Source organism: Hemiscyllium ocellatum, chromosome 20 (genome assembly GCF_020745735.1).
Source record: "Hemiscyllium ocellatum isolate sHemOce1 chromosome 20, sHemOce1.pat.X.cur, whole genome shotgun sequence".
Lineage (NCBI taxonomy): Eukaryota > Metazoa > Chordata > Chondrichthyes > Orectolobiformes > Hemiscylliidae > Hemiscyllium > Hemiscyllium ocellatum.
Window position 1 is genome coordinate 61,397,849 of NC_083420.1, and position 16,091 is coordinate 61,413,939.

Below are 16,091 nucleotides of genomic sequence, written 5' to 3' on the forward strand. Positions count from 1 at the left end.
GAGGCATCTGAAGAAAAGAATGGGAGTCAATTAATTGGATTAAGTCTGGTTTTAGCTTTATTTATTATTCTTAATGGAACCACATGAAAACTGAAGATAGAAGGTTCATATAAAGTTCTCGTTGAATCCCTGGAATTTAGTGATTTTGATTTCAATTGATAGTGTAAATATATATTTTTAAAATATTCCTTATTCTACATTTTGTGGCTTTATAAATAATGGTATTTATTTCACAATTAAACAAATAGTGATATATTTCATTCAGACTTGGTGATATTGAGATATGCCACTAAATTAAAATTACCCCATATGAGGGCTTAAGAGTGAAATTTAACAAAACAGTCTCTGAGAACTGAAGAGAGTGTTTTCAGCCAGGTCACCCTAGTAGTCGGCACTCCCTGTGGCTGTCATTGATCTGTTTCTGGGATGGGACGTTTGACCCTCTCCCGCACCTGCTCCACTGGAAAGAAAGCTGGATATGATGCCAAGGCAGAGCAGCCAGGTCAGGAAATTTGCCTCGGTAGCAAAAATACAGCCCGTTATTTTAGTAGGGGATTAAACGTTCATAGTTTGAATGATTGCTCAAGGAAGTTATTAAAAAGATTAATTGTTTTTGATGTGGGATTGAGGTTTTTAATAAGGTGTCATGCCAATATCAGTATTATAATGGAGAAAAAGAACTAGAATTGTAAAAAGCTACACTTAAAAAAAAATCGCCTAGTCAAGATGGCTTCCAAGGATTATCAAATTTTTTGTAGATTGAATTGTCTTACCTCTTGAAGGGATAGGTTTAGCTCGGACTATAACTCTGGATTAGACTGGGCGGGGGGGGGCATGTTGATGAGGCCCCTTGTCACCTTTGACATACAGATTGATTTTTACAAATATAAAAGGCTTTGTTGAATAAAACCACAGTGCAAAAAAAAATCAGACTTCCATATTTCATGACAGGTCACTTGAAAGGCAGCTACTTTTACTCCCCACTAAAAGATTTTGGGCAGAAATTCAAATAGGTTTCTCACTGGAGAGAAAATTCTGCAGGAAAAACCTGTCACATTGTTGTGGTCAGCTAAGCAGTCAAGATACAGCCTGCAATGTCTTGAAAGAGAATTCGCCTTTAACTGGTTTCATCTTCCAGTTCACTGGAGAAATCTACTGAAAGGACATTCGCCATTATTGAGAATGTGCAGCATGGTGGCTCAGCAGTCAGCACTGCTGCTTTACAGCGCCAGGGACCTAGGTTCAATTCCAACCTTGGCTGACTGTGTGTGGAGTTTGCACATTTCCCTGTGTCTGTGGGGGTTTCCTCCCACAATCCAAAGATTTGCAGGTGAATTGACCATGTTCAGGAATATGTAGGTTAGGTGCATTAGTCAGACATAAATATAGGATAGGGAAATGGGTCTGGGTGGGTTAGTCTTTGGAGAATTCATGTGAACCTTTTGGGATGAAGGGCTGTTTCCACACTGTAGGGATTCTAATCCACGAAAACTCCTGACTTCACTACTATTATACCACAAGAGACCCATTCACTAGGCTTGTAATCCCGTGTGGACAGAAGTTTATGAGATAATTAATTGAGGTTTCTATGATGGATAAAGCATTTGGTGCAGGGAGAAACAGAAATGATTGCTTATACTGTGAGAGTCCATAATGTTAGTTATTGTGAAGATATTCTTTATACAAAAGGTCGTGAAAATCTGGTACCACCAGTGAAAAGCTATTGAGGCTGGGAGTATGGAAATGGGGACTAATTTAAAAATTCAGTATTAAAATTGATGGATCGATTCCGTTTGGAGTTGTTAAGGGATGTGGAGCAAGGCAAGTAGATAAGAGTTGAAATGCAGATTAGCCCATGATCTAATTAACCTGTAGCAAAACAAGTGTGAAGGGGTGAATGGCGTACTCATATTCCAAGATATGTAGGTCAGGTGGATAGGCCATGGGGAATTACTGAAAGGTGTCCAGGTATATGCAGGTTATGTTGGTAAGCATGGGAAATGCGGGGTTATAGGGTGGGATAATTTTCAGAAGGTCAATGTGGACTCAATGGGTCTGCACTGTAGGCATTCTATGTTTCTATTCCTGGAGATTGTGGTCAAGCAATTACTGGGTAAGTTACCAGGGTGACTCCGTTTACCTTCTTTTGAGCTAATCTAGTGTTGCCTTCAAGTAAATGCATTGAACAATGGCTCAGCATTTATGAGTGATGTGGGAGGGTTACTAAATGAAACATTGACAAATAAAGCAATGCTAGAAGATGAATAATGTCATCTCAACCCCAATGATAAGCTACTGCCTAGGAACACATTTTACAGTATGTTACTCTTTGTATCCTCTGTAAGCATAAGAATGCTGCATGATTTTCTGCTTTTCCTTTCAGACTGTAAGACTGATGGCAAAGATTTTCCAATTCCTTTTTCACAGAAAAGAGTGCCACTGAAATTGACCACACTGGATGATAAGGGGGCATTTCAGAATTGTATTACCATCTTGTACACCAATGAATCATATTTAATTTCTTTACCACAGTAAATTTGATTTTTTCTTTTGTCCAACTCTTTTGATATCCTACAGGCATAAAGGTAGAAACCATTGCTGCCACTAATGCTGATACTGGTGATAAGGACAACAATAGGTGTTCACCTTTCTGCCACTGGGTGCAACATCTCTATGCTGGTGAGAGTGCTGTGGCAAGGTTCTGGCATCGAGTTACACCCAGTAAAGACAGCCCATTGGGGTTTGTTGAATTGGAGACCTCAGAGTATTGTGGCTCATTGGTAAAATGAATGCAGTCAGGACTTGACCCTGGTACCATTGAGCTTGATACAAGAATTGATATGCAGAATAACATTCAAGCTGTGGTTACTGTACCCTCAATCAGTTGTCGCTGCTGGTGTATGATCTCATCACAGAGGGCTCGGTGTTGCTCATAATGCTGGATGACAAAGTCTTTTTGTTGTAGCATGTTTTCTTTTCGCAGCATAACAGACTGGATCTCTGTGTTCTCCACCTCCAGCTCATGAACTCTACAGAGCAAACTGATGATCTCTTGTTGATCCTGGTTATTAATCCACTTTGGCAGTAAGTCCTCCAGCTTTATGACTTTGGCTTTCGTGTCTATCAACTTCTGTTCCAACTCACACTAGAAACAAGACAGGAAACAAAACCTTTATTTTCTAGGCTCTGAAATGTTTTACAGGGATATATGTCCTAAAATAATGAGAAGATGTATAGTATAACCTCCAATGAATTGACTTAAAAGCACATGTTATTCCTGAATGCACTATTCCTGTCCTAACCTATGTATAGCTAAGCACAGCACTATACCACTCCTGCGATCTCTGTTCACAACACAGGTGAACTTTCTCTTTTAACACCTAGTTGGTAACCTACCAAAGTCTCCTCTGGTCTATCAGTTAGAACTGAAATATCCCATTGAAAGATGAGCAGGGGTGTTGTTATCCTGTCAAAATCTAACCCTTGACAACACCCAAAACCAATTTCAAAACAGAAACACCCAGAGGATCAGCTATCATCTGTGCAGAAGATGCTAACGACAGAAACCAGTTTACAAACTGTCTACCATATCAGGAAGATGCACTACAAAAAAAGATTATTGGGAAAGAAAAGAATCTTTTTTGTGTTTTTTCATGGGATGTGGGTGTCATTAACATTGTCCATCCCTAAATGCACAGAGGACAGTTAACAGTCAACTACATTGCTGTGGATCTGGACTCAAATGCAGGCCAGACCAGGTAAAAAGATTGCAGATTTTCCTTTCGTAAAGGGTAAATCTACCCTGGTGTAATTTTTGTAATGATAATGGTTACATGGCCATGATTAAGTTAACTTCTATTTCAGACTTTTATTAAATTAAAATTTTAAACATCTAATATGAGGAGATTTGAACCCATGACCCAAAACATTATCGCAGGCTTCTGGACTATGAGCCCAGTGACCCCATCACCTTCTCAATGATAATAATTTTTGAAATCAGGAGTGAATTTTCATATAGCTAAAGAAAAAAAAGGAGGGTATTGCTCTTAGACACTTTGTGATTCCTAACTGTGATTCTTCAATAAAGTTCAACCTGTTGGTATTTCAATTTACTGTGCTTCATAGAAGTTTCATAGAATTCCTACAGTGTGGAAATAGTCCATTTGGCCCAACAAGTTCACACTGACACTCCAAAGAGTAACCCACCTAGACCAATTCCCCTGAGTAATGCACTTATCCTACACATCCCTAAACACTATGGGCAATTCAGCATGGCCAATTCATCTAATCTTTGGACTGTGGGAGGAAACTGGAGCACCCAGAGGAAACCCATGCAAGACACATGGTACCAAACCTGTAGACAGAGGCCTCGAGGATTTCAAATGTTGTGCCCTTGTTCAAGGGCAGTAGAGATGACACAGGTAATTATAGACCAGTGAGCCTTACTTCTGTTTTGGAAAGGATTTATAATCATCTAGCAAGCAACAATTTGATTTCAGATACTCAACATGGTTTCGTCAAAGGCAAGCCGTGTCTCACAAACCTCAATAAGATTTTTGAGAAGGTGACCAAGCATGTAGATGAGGGTAGGGCAGTTGACATGGTATACATGGACTTCAGTAAAGCCATTGATAAGATTCCACATGGTAGGCTGTTGGAGAAAATGCAGAGGCATGGAATTGAGGGTGATTTAGCAGTTTGGATTAGAAACTGGCTTACTGAAAGAAGGCAGCGAGTAGTGGTTGATTGAAAATATTCAGCCTGGAGTCCGATTACTAGTGGTGTGCCACAAGGATCTGTTTTGGGACCACAGCTGTTTGTCATTTTTATAAATGACTTAGACACAAGCTAATGGATTAGTAAATTTGCGGACAACACTAAAATTGGTGGAGTAGTGGACAGTGTGGAAGAATGTTACAAGTTGCAGGGGGACTTGGATAAACTGCAGAATTGGGCTGACAGGTGGCAAATAGAGTTCAATACAGCTAAATGTGAGGTGATGTACTTTGGGAAGAATAACAGGAAGGCAGAGTACTGGATCAATGGAAAGATTCTTGGTAGTGTGGATGTGCGGAGGGATCTTGGAGTCCATGTACATAGATCCCTGAAAGTTGCCACCCAGGTGGATAGTGCTGTTAAGAAGGCATACAGTGTGTGAGGTTTCATTCGTAGAGGGATTGAGTTCCGGAGCCGCAATATCATGCTGCAAAACGCTGGTGCGGCCACACTTGGAATATTGTGTACAGTTCTGGTCCCCTTATTTTGGGAAGGATGTGGAAGCATTTGTAATTGTACAGAGGAGATTTACCAGGATGTTGCCTGGTCTCGAGGGAAGGCCTTATAAGGGACAGTCTTATGAGGAAAGGCCGAGACACTTGGGTCTGTTCTCATTGAAAAGAAGGCGGCAAAGAGTGGATTTGATAGAGACACACAAGATGATCAGAGGATTAGATAGGGTAGACAGTGAAAGACTTTTTCCTAGGATGATGACGCCAGCTTGTACGAGGGGGCATAACTACAAATTGCGGGGTGATAGATTTAAGACAGATGTCAGAGGCAGCCTCTTTACGCACAGAGTGGTAAGGGCGTGGAATATACTACCTGCTAACGTAGTCAACTCAGCTGCATTAGGGAGATTTAAAGAATCCTTAGATAAGCACACGGATGATTTTGGGATAGTGTAGGGGGACGAGCTGAGAATAGTTCACAGGTTGGTGCAACATCAAGGGCTGAAGGGCCTGTTCTGTGCTGTATTGTTCTATGTTCTAAACTCGAATGATGCTATGGGAGTATAGCTTTAACATTTCCCATCGTGGCTGGCTTAATTTAAATTCAATTAATAAAACATGTAATTGAAGTTAATTTTAGTGATAGACTATGAAATTGCCAACAGTTATGGTAAAAACCATTCACTGATGTCCTTTTAGAGAACGAAATCTAAACTCCTTACCTTGTCTGGCCTACATATGACTTCAAATCCACAACAATGTGGTTGACTTTCAACTTGCCCCCTTGAGATGGGCCAAGCAAGACACTAAATTCAGTGGCAATTAGGGATGGGCTCACATGTAATGAAAGAGGGCTCTTCTGGCACAGTGCTGATGCCCGTACCTCTGGTTCTAAAGGTCTGTGTTCAAGTCCCACCTGCTCTAGAGGTATGTCTGAACCAGTCTATACAGATTATTTTAAAATATCTCAAAACAATTAGTTCAATATCCTGGTATTTTCCTACAGTCCTAAATCCTCTTCATGGCTATGATCCTGTTGGAATGCTCTCTGAAAATTTGCTTCCATCATCTTTTGAGACGGTGCAATTTAAATTTTAACAACCTGCTGTATGAAAATATTTCTCTTTACGTCACGTGGTTGCTAGTGGAAACAATCTTCCTCTACTTGGGAAAGCAAATCTTAGCAGGACTTATACACTTAATGGTAAGGCCCTAGGGAGTGTTGCTGAACAAAGAGACTTTGGAGAATAGGTTCATAGCTCCTTGAAAGCAGAGTTGCAGGTAGAAAGGATAGTGAAGGTGGCGTTTGGTATGCTTTCCCTTATTGATCAGAGTATTGAGTACAGGAGTTAGGAGATCATGTTGTGGCTGTACAGGACATTGGTTAGGCCACTGTTGGAATATTGCGTGCAATTCTGCTCTCCTTCCTATCAGAAAGATATTGTGAAACTTGATAGGGTTCAGAAAAGATTTAGAAAGATGTTGCCAGGGTTGGAGGATTTGAGCTATAGGGAGGGGCTGAACAAGCTGAGGCTGTTTTCCCTGGAGCGTTGGAGGTTGAGGGTTTACAAAATTATGAGGGGCACGGATAGGGTAAATAGGCAAAGTCTTTTGCCTGGGGTTGGGGAGTCCAGAATTAGAGGGCATAGGTTTCAGGCGAGAGGGGAAATATATAGAAGAGACCTACGGGGCAATTATTTCTCACAGAAATAATTGCACCGTAGAAATACGTGTATGGAATGAGCTGTCAGAGGAAGTGGTGGAGGCTGGTACAATTGCAACATTTAAGAGGCATTTGGACAGGGTTTGGAGGGATATGGGTCGGGTGCTGGCAGGTGGGACTAGATTGGGTTGGAATATCTGGTTGGCATGGACGGGTTGGACCGAAGGGTCTGTTTCCATGCTGTACATCTCTAGGACTATCTCAAAACTCCTGACAATTTATTGAATACCTTCTGATCTTCCATTAACTTTGTCTTTCTCAAAGGAGAACAGCCCCACCTCCTCAAATTTCTGTTCATAACTGAAGTGCCTCATCATTGATACCATCCTGGTAAGCCCATTGAAGACTTTCATGGTGCCCAGAATTAGAAACACTGCTCCAACTAGAGTCCAGCTAATGATTTGGGTGTGACTTCCTCGTTTTGTCTTCAATGCTCCTTGTTTACAAAGCCAAGTATCTTATAGATGACCTGAACAACTTGCATTTGTACCTTCAAATATTTAGAGATACGCAATAAATTTTTAAAATATTGTGGCTATGCACTCTAAAATGTTTTGCTCTTGCACCTCCTCGACTCAGTATCATTTTGTCTTTTTCATTCATTCAAGGGCTGTGGGCATCACTGGCAGGGTCTGGATTTATTGTCTATTCCCAGTCACCCTTGAGAAGGTGAGGAGCTGCCTTCTTGAAGCATTGCAGTTCTCTGGGTGTAGGGTACTGTTAGGAAGGAGTTCCAGAAGCTTGACCAAGATTTTTGATTTAATGTTCTGATTTTGTTTATACTGTTGTTATACTCAAGGTCACAAGTATCTGCACTAAATTCTGTCTGTCTATATCACCAATCTCTCAATGTCCTCCTGATGTCTACTATACCATTCTTCCTTTACTATGTTGCAAACTTTTCCATAATTTGCAAACTTCAAAAATTGTCCTCCCTTTAACACTAAATGCTCCTATTTTCTGTAGGAGTCTATAACATAGTACTTTGTATGTCCATTCTTAATCTTCCAAATGCACTCTAAAAAGATCAACATATTAGACTATATTTAGCTAAAACTTAGGAATGAGTTGAAAATTGAAGCTTGGGTCAAAAACAACAGAACTTTTCACAGGAATTTGTTATGGATGAATGTGCCCTTAGACTGGTCAGTGTAGGTGGGAAACCATACAAACTTTTTGTGGCTGAGCACTTGAAATGTCTCAACATTCAAATTATGGGCCAAATGCTGAAAAATGGGATTAGTGCAGTTAAATCAACACAGATTCAAAGAGCCAAATGGACTCTTCTATGCTTTATGACTCTTCTAGTTTTAGGGCAAAAGGGATCAAAGGCTATAGGGAGAAATCAGGAACAGGGCACTGCATCGGATCATCAGCCATGATCTTATTGAATGGTGGAGCAAGCTCAGAGAGTTGATGGTCCACTCCTATTTCCTGTGTTGCCATGTTTCTAACAGTGGTTGCAATTTGACTACATTGACTGTAAAACAACTTGACATTTGAGGTCACAAAAAGGTGGTAGGTAAATTTAGGTAATTCCCATTGCTTCTCAATGCAAATTAGTAAACTTCTCAGATGATTCCAGTGCATTAGGGGCAGAAGCATCAAAAGGAAAGAAGTAGATAAGATGAGAAGTAGATAAACAAAACAAATATATTTGTAGACAAATGACAGGCAAAATTTAATGGAGTTAATGTTAGGCAGAGGAAAGAAGAAATGAGAGTAATTGACTGTTCTTTGTTTAATGCCTTCCACAGTTGCACGGTTAGAGTCAGGCTTACAATAGTTTCCTTACTCTTTGCAATACCAGCATCCATTCAAGACAATCCATTTAAGTATTTTACTATCATGATGATCTTCAAGATATAGTGTAATTAAAGTTTTTAAAACCACAGACTGACGGAACTTCCAACCCATTCCTCAAAAAAAGTCACACAAAGTTCAAGTTAATGACCTGCCTATGTTTCTTTCCAAACTGGAAATAATATCCCTTCTCTTCTAAAGAAACAATTATAGAGGGAGCAAACAAGCACAAAATATCTACAAGGCTAACTCTGACTTTTGGGAGAAAGTGAGGACTGCAGATGTTGGAGAGTCAGGATGAAGGGCTTAAGCCCATAACTTCGACTCTCCTGCTCCTAGGATGCTGCCTAACCTGCTGTACTTTCTCCAGTGCCACACTTTGACTCAAACTTATCTCAGTTTTAGGTACTTTCCTCTCCTTACCTTGAGTGCTGCCGTTTTTCTTTGCTCAGTTTGGAGCATGCCAATTTCCTCTCGTGCCATAGCAACCTCCAATGGTTCAGTCATGTCCAGCTCATCTGCTGCTGCAACTTCCCTCTCATCATCCTCTTCCTCTTTATTATCCTTCTCACTCCATTTCTCTTCCCACCACTTCCGAGCACGTTTTGCTTTTTCCCTTTCCCAACTTGAAATAAAACATGGACACACAGGAAAGACTGATCAGCATCTGAGAATGACTTTCCAGTAGAAATAAATTACATGAGAAACAGGCCACATTAAAAGGGATAATGTGCCATTCCACTAATCAATGCATTCTGGATGAGTACATGAAATATTGATTAACGAATATTGATTAATGTTTAGAATGATATTCAACCAATGGCAGTTGGCAATCCAAACTTTCTTCACCCAGAGCATGGCAAGCCTGTGAAACTTCCTGCCACAGAAAAAGTGTTTGAGGCCAAGATATTGAATGTTTTCAAGAACGAATTAGATATACTTCTCAGGGTTAAAAGGATCAATGGAAGTGGAAACAGGGTAGTTAGCCACGATCATACTGAATGGCAGAACAAAGAGCCCAATAGCCTGTGCCGGCTCATATCTTCTATGTTTCTGTGGGTCCTGTGCCTACACACATTTGTCAACTTTGGCCATCGTAATATTGTTGCTATCCACCACTCTAAAATGGAAAACTATATTTTACACAATGGAGTAAGCTATCAGGTAGGCAGATGACTGAATTAGCAAAATCACTGAACAAACATACTAAGTTTACAATATATTTTTACAGTAAAAGTGAAATCAACAGGAAGCAGACCAATTCACCAAGAAATATGATTTCATCAATTCTATATGAAGTAGATAATGGACATGTCCTCTCCTGCTATTATCTAGGGTGTACTGATTCTGGAGGACCCACAAGATTGTGGAGGTAAATATAATACATAAGATGTAAACCGGTTAATAATTCAGTTGGATGTTGTAGTCAATAAAGCTGTATTGGTCTTCAGGTCAGATTCTTTTCTGTACTAGGTAGGATTTGAGTGATTTATCAGCCTGTGGCAATACTCCAAATATCCAACATCTGATGTTTATACATTAATTATGAAGCAGTTCCACAATCTGCTAAGACAGCTGCTAGTACACTGAATTCCCCTGATGTAATGATGTAATGTTCAGATGTTAAGCTGCAATAATTAAATAAACTACTAGTCACACGGAAGATCAGACAGGGTTTTGCACTTTTCAGACACGAGTCAATTATGCCATTCAGCTGGATTAAGGTAATCTGTTGCTAGTCATGTGGGCAGTAATGGTAGGCCCAGTGTTTGTTGCCCATTCCTGATTGCTCAGGCAGAGGTGGTGGTGAGCCATCTTGATCTGCTCCAGATTACATCTGGTAACAACCTTCTTGAGTACAGTTTTACCTCTACTCATCCAGCAAGAAGGGGATCACACTCCGGACTTATGCTTTGTAGATGATGGACAGGGACTAGTGAGTTGTTCACTGTAGAATACCCAGATTTCATCTCCACAAGAACTGGGCAGTGGATGGATGCATCTGCAGCAGTCAGATTGGCGAGTATGAGGTCAAACATGTTTTTCCCTGTCATTGGTTCTCTTACCACCTACAGCCAACCCAGTCAGCAGCTGTCCTTCCGAACCCGACCAGCTTGATCAGTAGTGGTGCTGCTAATCCACTCTTTGTAATGTACATTGAAATCCCCCACCCAGAATACATTTTTTTTCCACCCCGAGTGCTTCTGCCAAGTGGTGTCCATCTTGCAGGAATACTGAAACATCAACTGATTGGATGTTAAGTTGTAATCAGAAAGAGTTTTCCTTATCCATGTTTGGCCTGGTGCCATGAAGTCATGGGGTTTAGAGTCAATGTTGAGGACTCACAGGGCAATAATCTCCGCACTGTATTCCACCATGCCTCCACCTCTGAGGTGTCTATTCTGCCAGTTGGACAGGACATACCCCAGGAATGGTGATGGTAGTGTCTGGGTCTCTATGTGTAAGGAATGATTTTGAGAATCCAACCATGTCAGGCTGTAGCTTGACGTGTCTGTGAGACACCTCTTCCAGTTTTTGCACTAGCTCCCAGGTGTTGTTGAGGAGGACTTTGAAGAGTCAGGAGGGGTGTGTTTGCCTTTGTCATTTTTGTCATTTCTGATACCCAGGTTGATCTTTTTTTAAACTTCATGCCGTTTTGACACAATTGAGGGGTTTTTGTTGAGTTATTTCAGAGGGCAGTTAAGAATCAACCATATTGCTGTGGGTCTGGAGGCAAATATTGACCACACGAGGTAAGGATAGCAGTTTCACTCCCTAAAAAGGGCATTAGTGAATGAGATGAATTTTAATGACAATCCACAGTGTTAGTGAGACAGCCATTACACAGCTTTTAATTCCAGATTTCCTTGAATTCAAATTTCACCATCTGCTGCAATGGGATTTGCAGTCATGCTCCTGGGGAATAAGTCTGTGGCTCTGGACATCCTAACAGTAATCACACATCATTTAAAAGTCCCAACTATATCTTTGAAAGATAACCTAACCAGAAGCAGCTCTGCCCAAAGCAACAATGTAGAAACAGGTTACTGGCTTAAATGTACAGAGGCATGTTTTGTTGAAACCCTATCTGTTTAGGTGCATACACATCATTCTTTTTAACACTCCAGTGACAACACCAACCAGGTCAACAGGTTCATATCCTTTCTAGTAAATCATTCTGCCAGAAGCATGAAGGTGTTCAGATTATATCAGCTATTTGAGAATTTTGCCAAAATTACAAAGTGCCATGTATGTGTTGTGTCATTTGCAGGGAGATGCTGTAACATCTTGTTGAAGACTTCAGAACAACGAAGTTGGCATTGTGGTTCAGTGGTTAGCACTGCTACCTTACACACCAGGGACCTGGGTTTGATCCCAGACTTGGGCAACTGGCTATGTGAAGTTTGCATTTCTACCCATGTCTGTGTGGGTTTCCTCTGGGTGCTCCGGTTTACTCAGACAGTCCAAAGATGTGCAGGTTAGGCGAATTGACCATGCTAAATTACCCACAGTGTTTAGGGATGTGTAGATTAGGTGCATTGGTCAGGGGTAAATGTAGAATGATAGGGGAATGGGTCTGGGTAGGTTACTCTTCAGAGGGTTGGCGTGGACTTGTTAGGCTACATGGCCTGTTTCCACACTATAGGAATTCTATTCTAGATCTATGATATACATAAATCATGTGCGTGTGTGGCTGATGCTGTTCCCTATGACATTAACCAACAACGTTTGGCTGAAAGGAAGGGATTATTCGATTCAATGGTCATTTCACCTCACAAAATGAGTGGCTTTCATTGGTGAGGATTTAAATGCATAGAACATAGGACAGTATAGCGCAGTATAGGCAACATGGCTTCGATGTTGTACCAACCTGTGAAACCAGCCTGAAGTCCATCAAACCTACAATATTCCATTCTCGTCCATGTGCCTATGCGATGAACATTTAAATGTCCATAAAATTAACAAGCCTACAATGTTACAGGCAGTTCCATGCCCCTACTACTATATGAGTAAAGAAACTACCTCAGATATCTATCATCCTTCAATTTGAAGCTATGCTCCTCATGCTAGCCATCACCATCTGAGCAAAAAGGTTCTCACTGTCCACTTGATCTGATTATCTTATATGTCTCAATTAAGTCACCTCTCAACCTTCACTTTAGCAAAAACAGCCTTAAGTCCCTCAACCTTTCCCTGTAAGGCCTTCCCTCCATACCAGGCAAAATTCTAGTAAATCTCCTCTGAACCCTTTCCAAAGCTCCCACATCCTTCCTGTAACGTGGTGTCCAGAACTGTATGCAATATTCCAAGTGCAGCCGCACCAGAGTTTTGCATAGCTGCAGCAAGACCTCATGGTTCCAAAACTCAATCCCTCTACTAATAAAAGTTAACACACAGTATGATTTCTTAACAACCCTATCAACCTGGGTGGTGGCATAGAGAGATCTATGTACAGCTGTCTCTGCTCACTACCAATAATCTTACCATTTGCCTGGTACTCTGCATTCCTGTTACTCCTTCCAAAGTGAATCAGCTCACACTTTTCTACACTAAACTCCATTTGTCACCTCTCAGACAAGCTCTGCAGCTTACCTATGCTCCTGTAACCTACAACACCCTTCAGCACTATCCACAACTGTACTAACCTGACTGTCATCTGCAAATTTACGAAATCATCCTTCTACTCCCTCATCCAGGTCGCTTATAATAATGACAGACTGCAGTGGACCTGAAACAGATCCTTGCTGTACATCACTAGTAACTGAACTCCAGGATGAACATTTCCCATCAACCAGAAGATCTGTCTTCTTTCAGCTAGCCAATTTCTGATCCAAACTGTTAAATTGCCCGCAGTCCCATGCCCCTTTTGTTTAGTGCCTCTTTTGGTCTATGATGTTGTGCAGCACATTTATCTTAAATCGAAGATCAACCTAACCTACATACCTCTCAATTTACCGCCATCCATGTGCTTGTCCAACAGTCGCTTAAGTTAATGGCTCTGACTCCATTACCACTACTGGCAGTGCTTTCCATGCTCCCACTGCTCTCTGCATTAAAAAAAACCTACCTCTGACATCACTCCTATACCTTCCTCCAATCACCTTAAAATTATGACTCCTCATGGCAGCCATTTCTGCCCAGGACAAAAGTCACCGGCTACCTACTCTATCTATGTCTCTCATTCCTTCTTCTCTCCAATGTGAAAAGCATTAGCTCACTCACTCTCTCTTCATAAGACATGACCTCCAACCCAGCAGCATCCTGGTAAATCTCCTCTGCACTCACTCTTAAGCATCTACATCCTTCCTAAATTGAGGAAACCAGAACTGGATACAATATTCCAGGTGTGGTCTAACCAGGGTTTTATAGAGCTGCAGTAAAACCTTGCGACTCTGAATCTCAATCTCCCTGTTGATGAAAGCCAAAACGCGATATTCCTTCTTAACAACCCCATCAACTTGGTTGAAGACTTTGAGGGATCTATGTATATGGACCCCAAGATCCTGCTATTCCTCCACATTGCCAACAATTCTGCCTTTGACCCTGTGTTCAGCATTCAAATTTGACCTTCCATTTTGCATTTATCTAGGTTGAATTCCATCTGCCACTTCTCAGCTCAGCTCAGCTCTGCATCCTGTCAGATATCTTGTTGTAGCCTGTAACAGCTCTCGATACTATCTAAAACACCACCAGCAAACTTACTAACCCACCCGGACACGTCTTCATCCAAGTCACGTATAAAAACTACAAAGAGCAGAGGCACAAAAACAGATCCCTGCGGACACCACTGATCACCGAACTCCAGGCAGAATACTTTCCAACCACAAACACCCTCTGTCTTGTATGGGCCAGCCAATTCTGTATCCAGACAGCCAAATTTCCCTGTATCCCATACCTAACTTTCTGAATGAGCCTACCGTGGGGAACCTTATCAAATGCCTTACTGAAATCCATATACATCCACAACCACAGCTCGACATTTGTCAACTTGTCTCGTCACATCCACAAAGAACTTAATAAGGCTTGAGAGGCATGACCTGCCCTTCACAAAGCTACGTTATCTTTAACCAAACCATGTTTTTCCAAATAGTCATAAATCCTATCCCTCAATCCTTTTCAGTACCTTGCTTGCCACAGACGTAAGACTTACTGGTCAGTAATTCCCAGGGATTTCCCTATTCCCTTTCTTGAACAGAGGAACAATGTTCACCTTCCTCCAATCATCCAGTGCTACTCCTGTGGAAAGCGAGGATGCAAAGATCATCGCCAGAGGCCCAGCAATCTCATTCGTCACTTCCCGTAGTAACCTTGAATATATCTGGTCCAGCCCTAGGGACTTTTCTATCTTGATGCTTCCCAGAATTTCCAACAGTTCCACCTTTCTTAACATCAATCCGTTGAAGTCTATTAACCTGGTCCATGGTGTTCTTACTATCAAAGTCCCTTCCTTTCATGAATACTGAAGCAAAAGCCTCATTTAGGGCATCCCTTACTTCAAGACTCCAGGCACAATTTGCTTTCATTATCCCGGATTGACCCTACCCTCTCTCTGATCATTCTGTTATTCCTCACGTAAGTGGAGAATGCCTTTGGGTTTTCCCTAATCCTTCCCACCAAAGCTTTTGCTTGCTCCCTCCCTTCAGTCCATTTTTAAGTTCTTTCCTTGCTACCCTGTAATCCTCTAAAGCTATGCCAGATCCTTGCATCCTCAACCTTAAGCAAGTTTCCTTCTTCCTCCTGATGAGAAGCTCGTCTTCTCTAGTCATCCAAGGCTCCTTCACCTTACCATTCCTTGCCTGTCTCAGTGGGACAAAGTTATCCAACACTCGCGACAAGTGCTCCTTAATCAGCCTCCACATTTCTGTTGTGTCTTTCCCATAGAACAGTTGTTCCCAATTTATACTCCACAGTTCCTGTTTGATAAGCAGTATAATTTCCACTCCCCAATTTAAAAACCTTTCCATACTGTCTGTTCCTATCCCACTCCAGGCTATAGTAAAGGTGAGACAGTTGTGGTCACTGTCACCGAAATGCTCTCCCACCAAGAGATCTAACACCTGGCCTGGCATGCTAATTAGCAGCAAATTCAATATGGCCTCCCCCTCCAGTTGGCCTATCTACATATTGAGTCAGAAATCCTTCCTGGACACACCTGACAAAAATCAGCTCCATCCAGACCATCTGCACTAAGGAGGGTCCAGTCAATATTGGGAGAAGTTGAGTCACCCATAACAACAACTCTGTTACATTTGCACCTTTCCAAGATCTGCTGTCCGATTTGTTCTTCCATCTAAATGCTGCTTTTTTTCGGATGGGTGGGTGGGTGGAAAGAGAGA

General features: G+C 41.4%; 1 protein-coding gene across 1 annotated transcript in view; it reads right to left on the reverse strand.

The window, feature by feature from the left end:
• The window catches only part of LOC132825298 (kinesin-like protein KIF19), a 303,850-nt gene that overhangs the window by 97,143 nt on the left and 190,616 nt on the right, over positions 1 to 16,091 (reverse strand). The window contains exons 12-13 of the mRNA XM_060840402.1: positions 9,178 to 9,379; positions 2,875 to 3,145 (exon numbers count right to left, since the gene is read on the reverse strand). Coding sequence (XP_060696385.1) covers positions 2,875 to 3,145; positions 9,178 to 9,379 — 473 coding nt within the window. The remainder of the gene's footprint in view (positions 1 to 2,874; positions 3,146 to 9,177; positions 9,380 to 16,091) is intronic.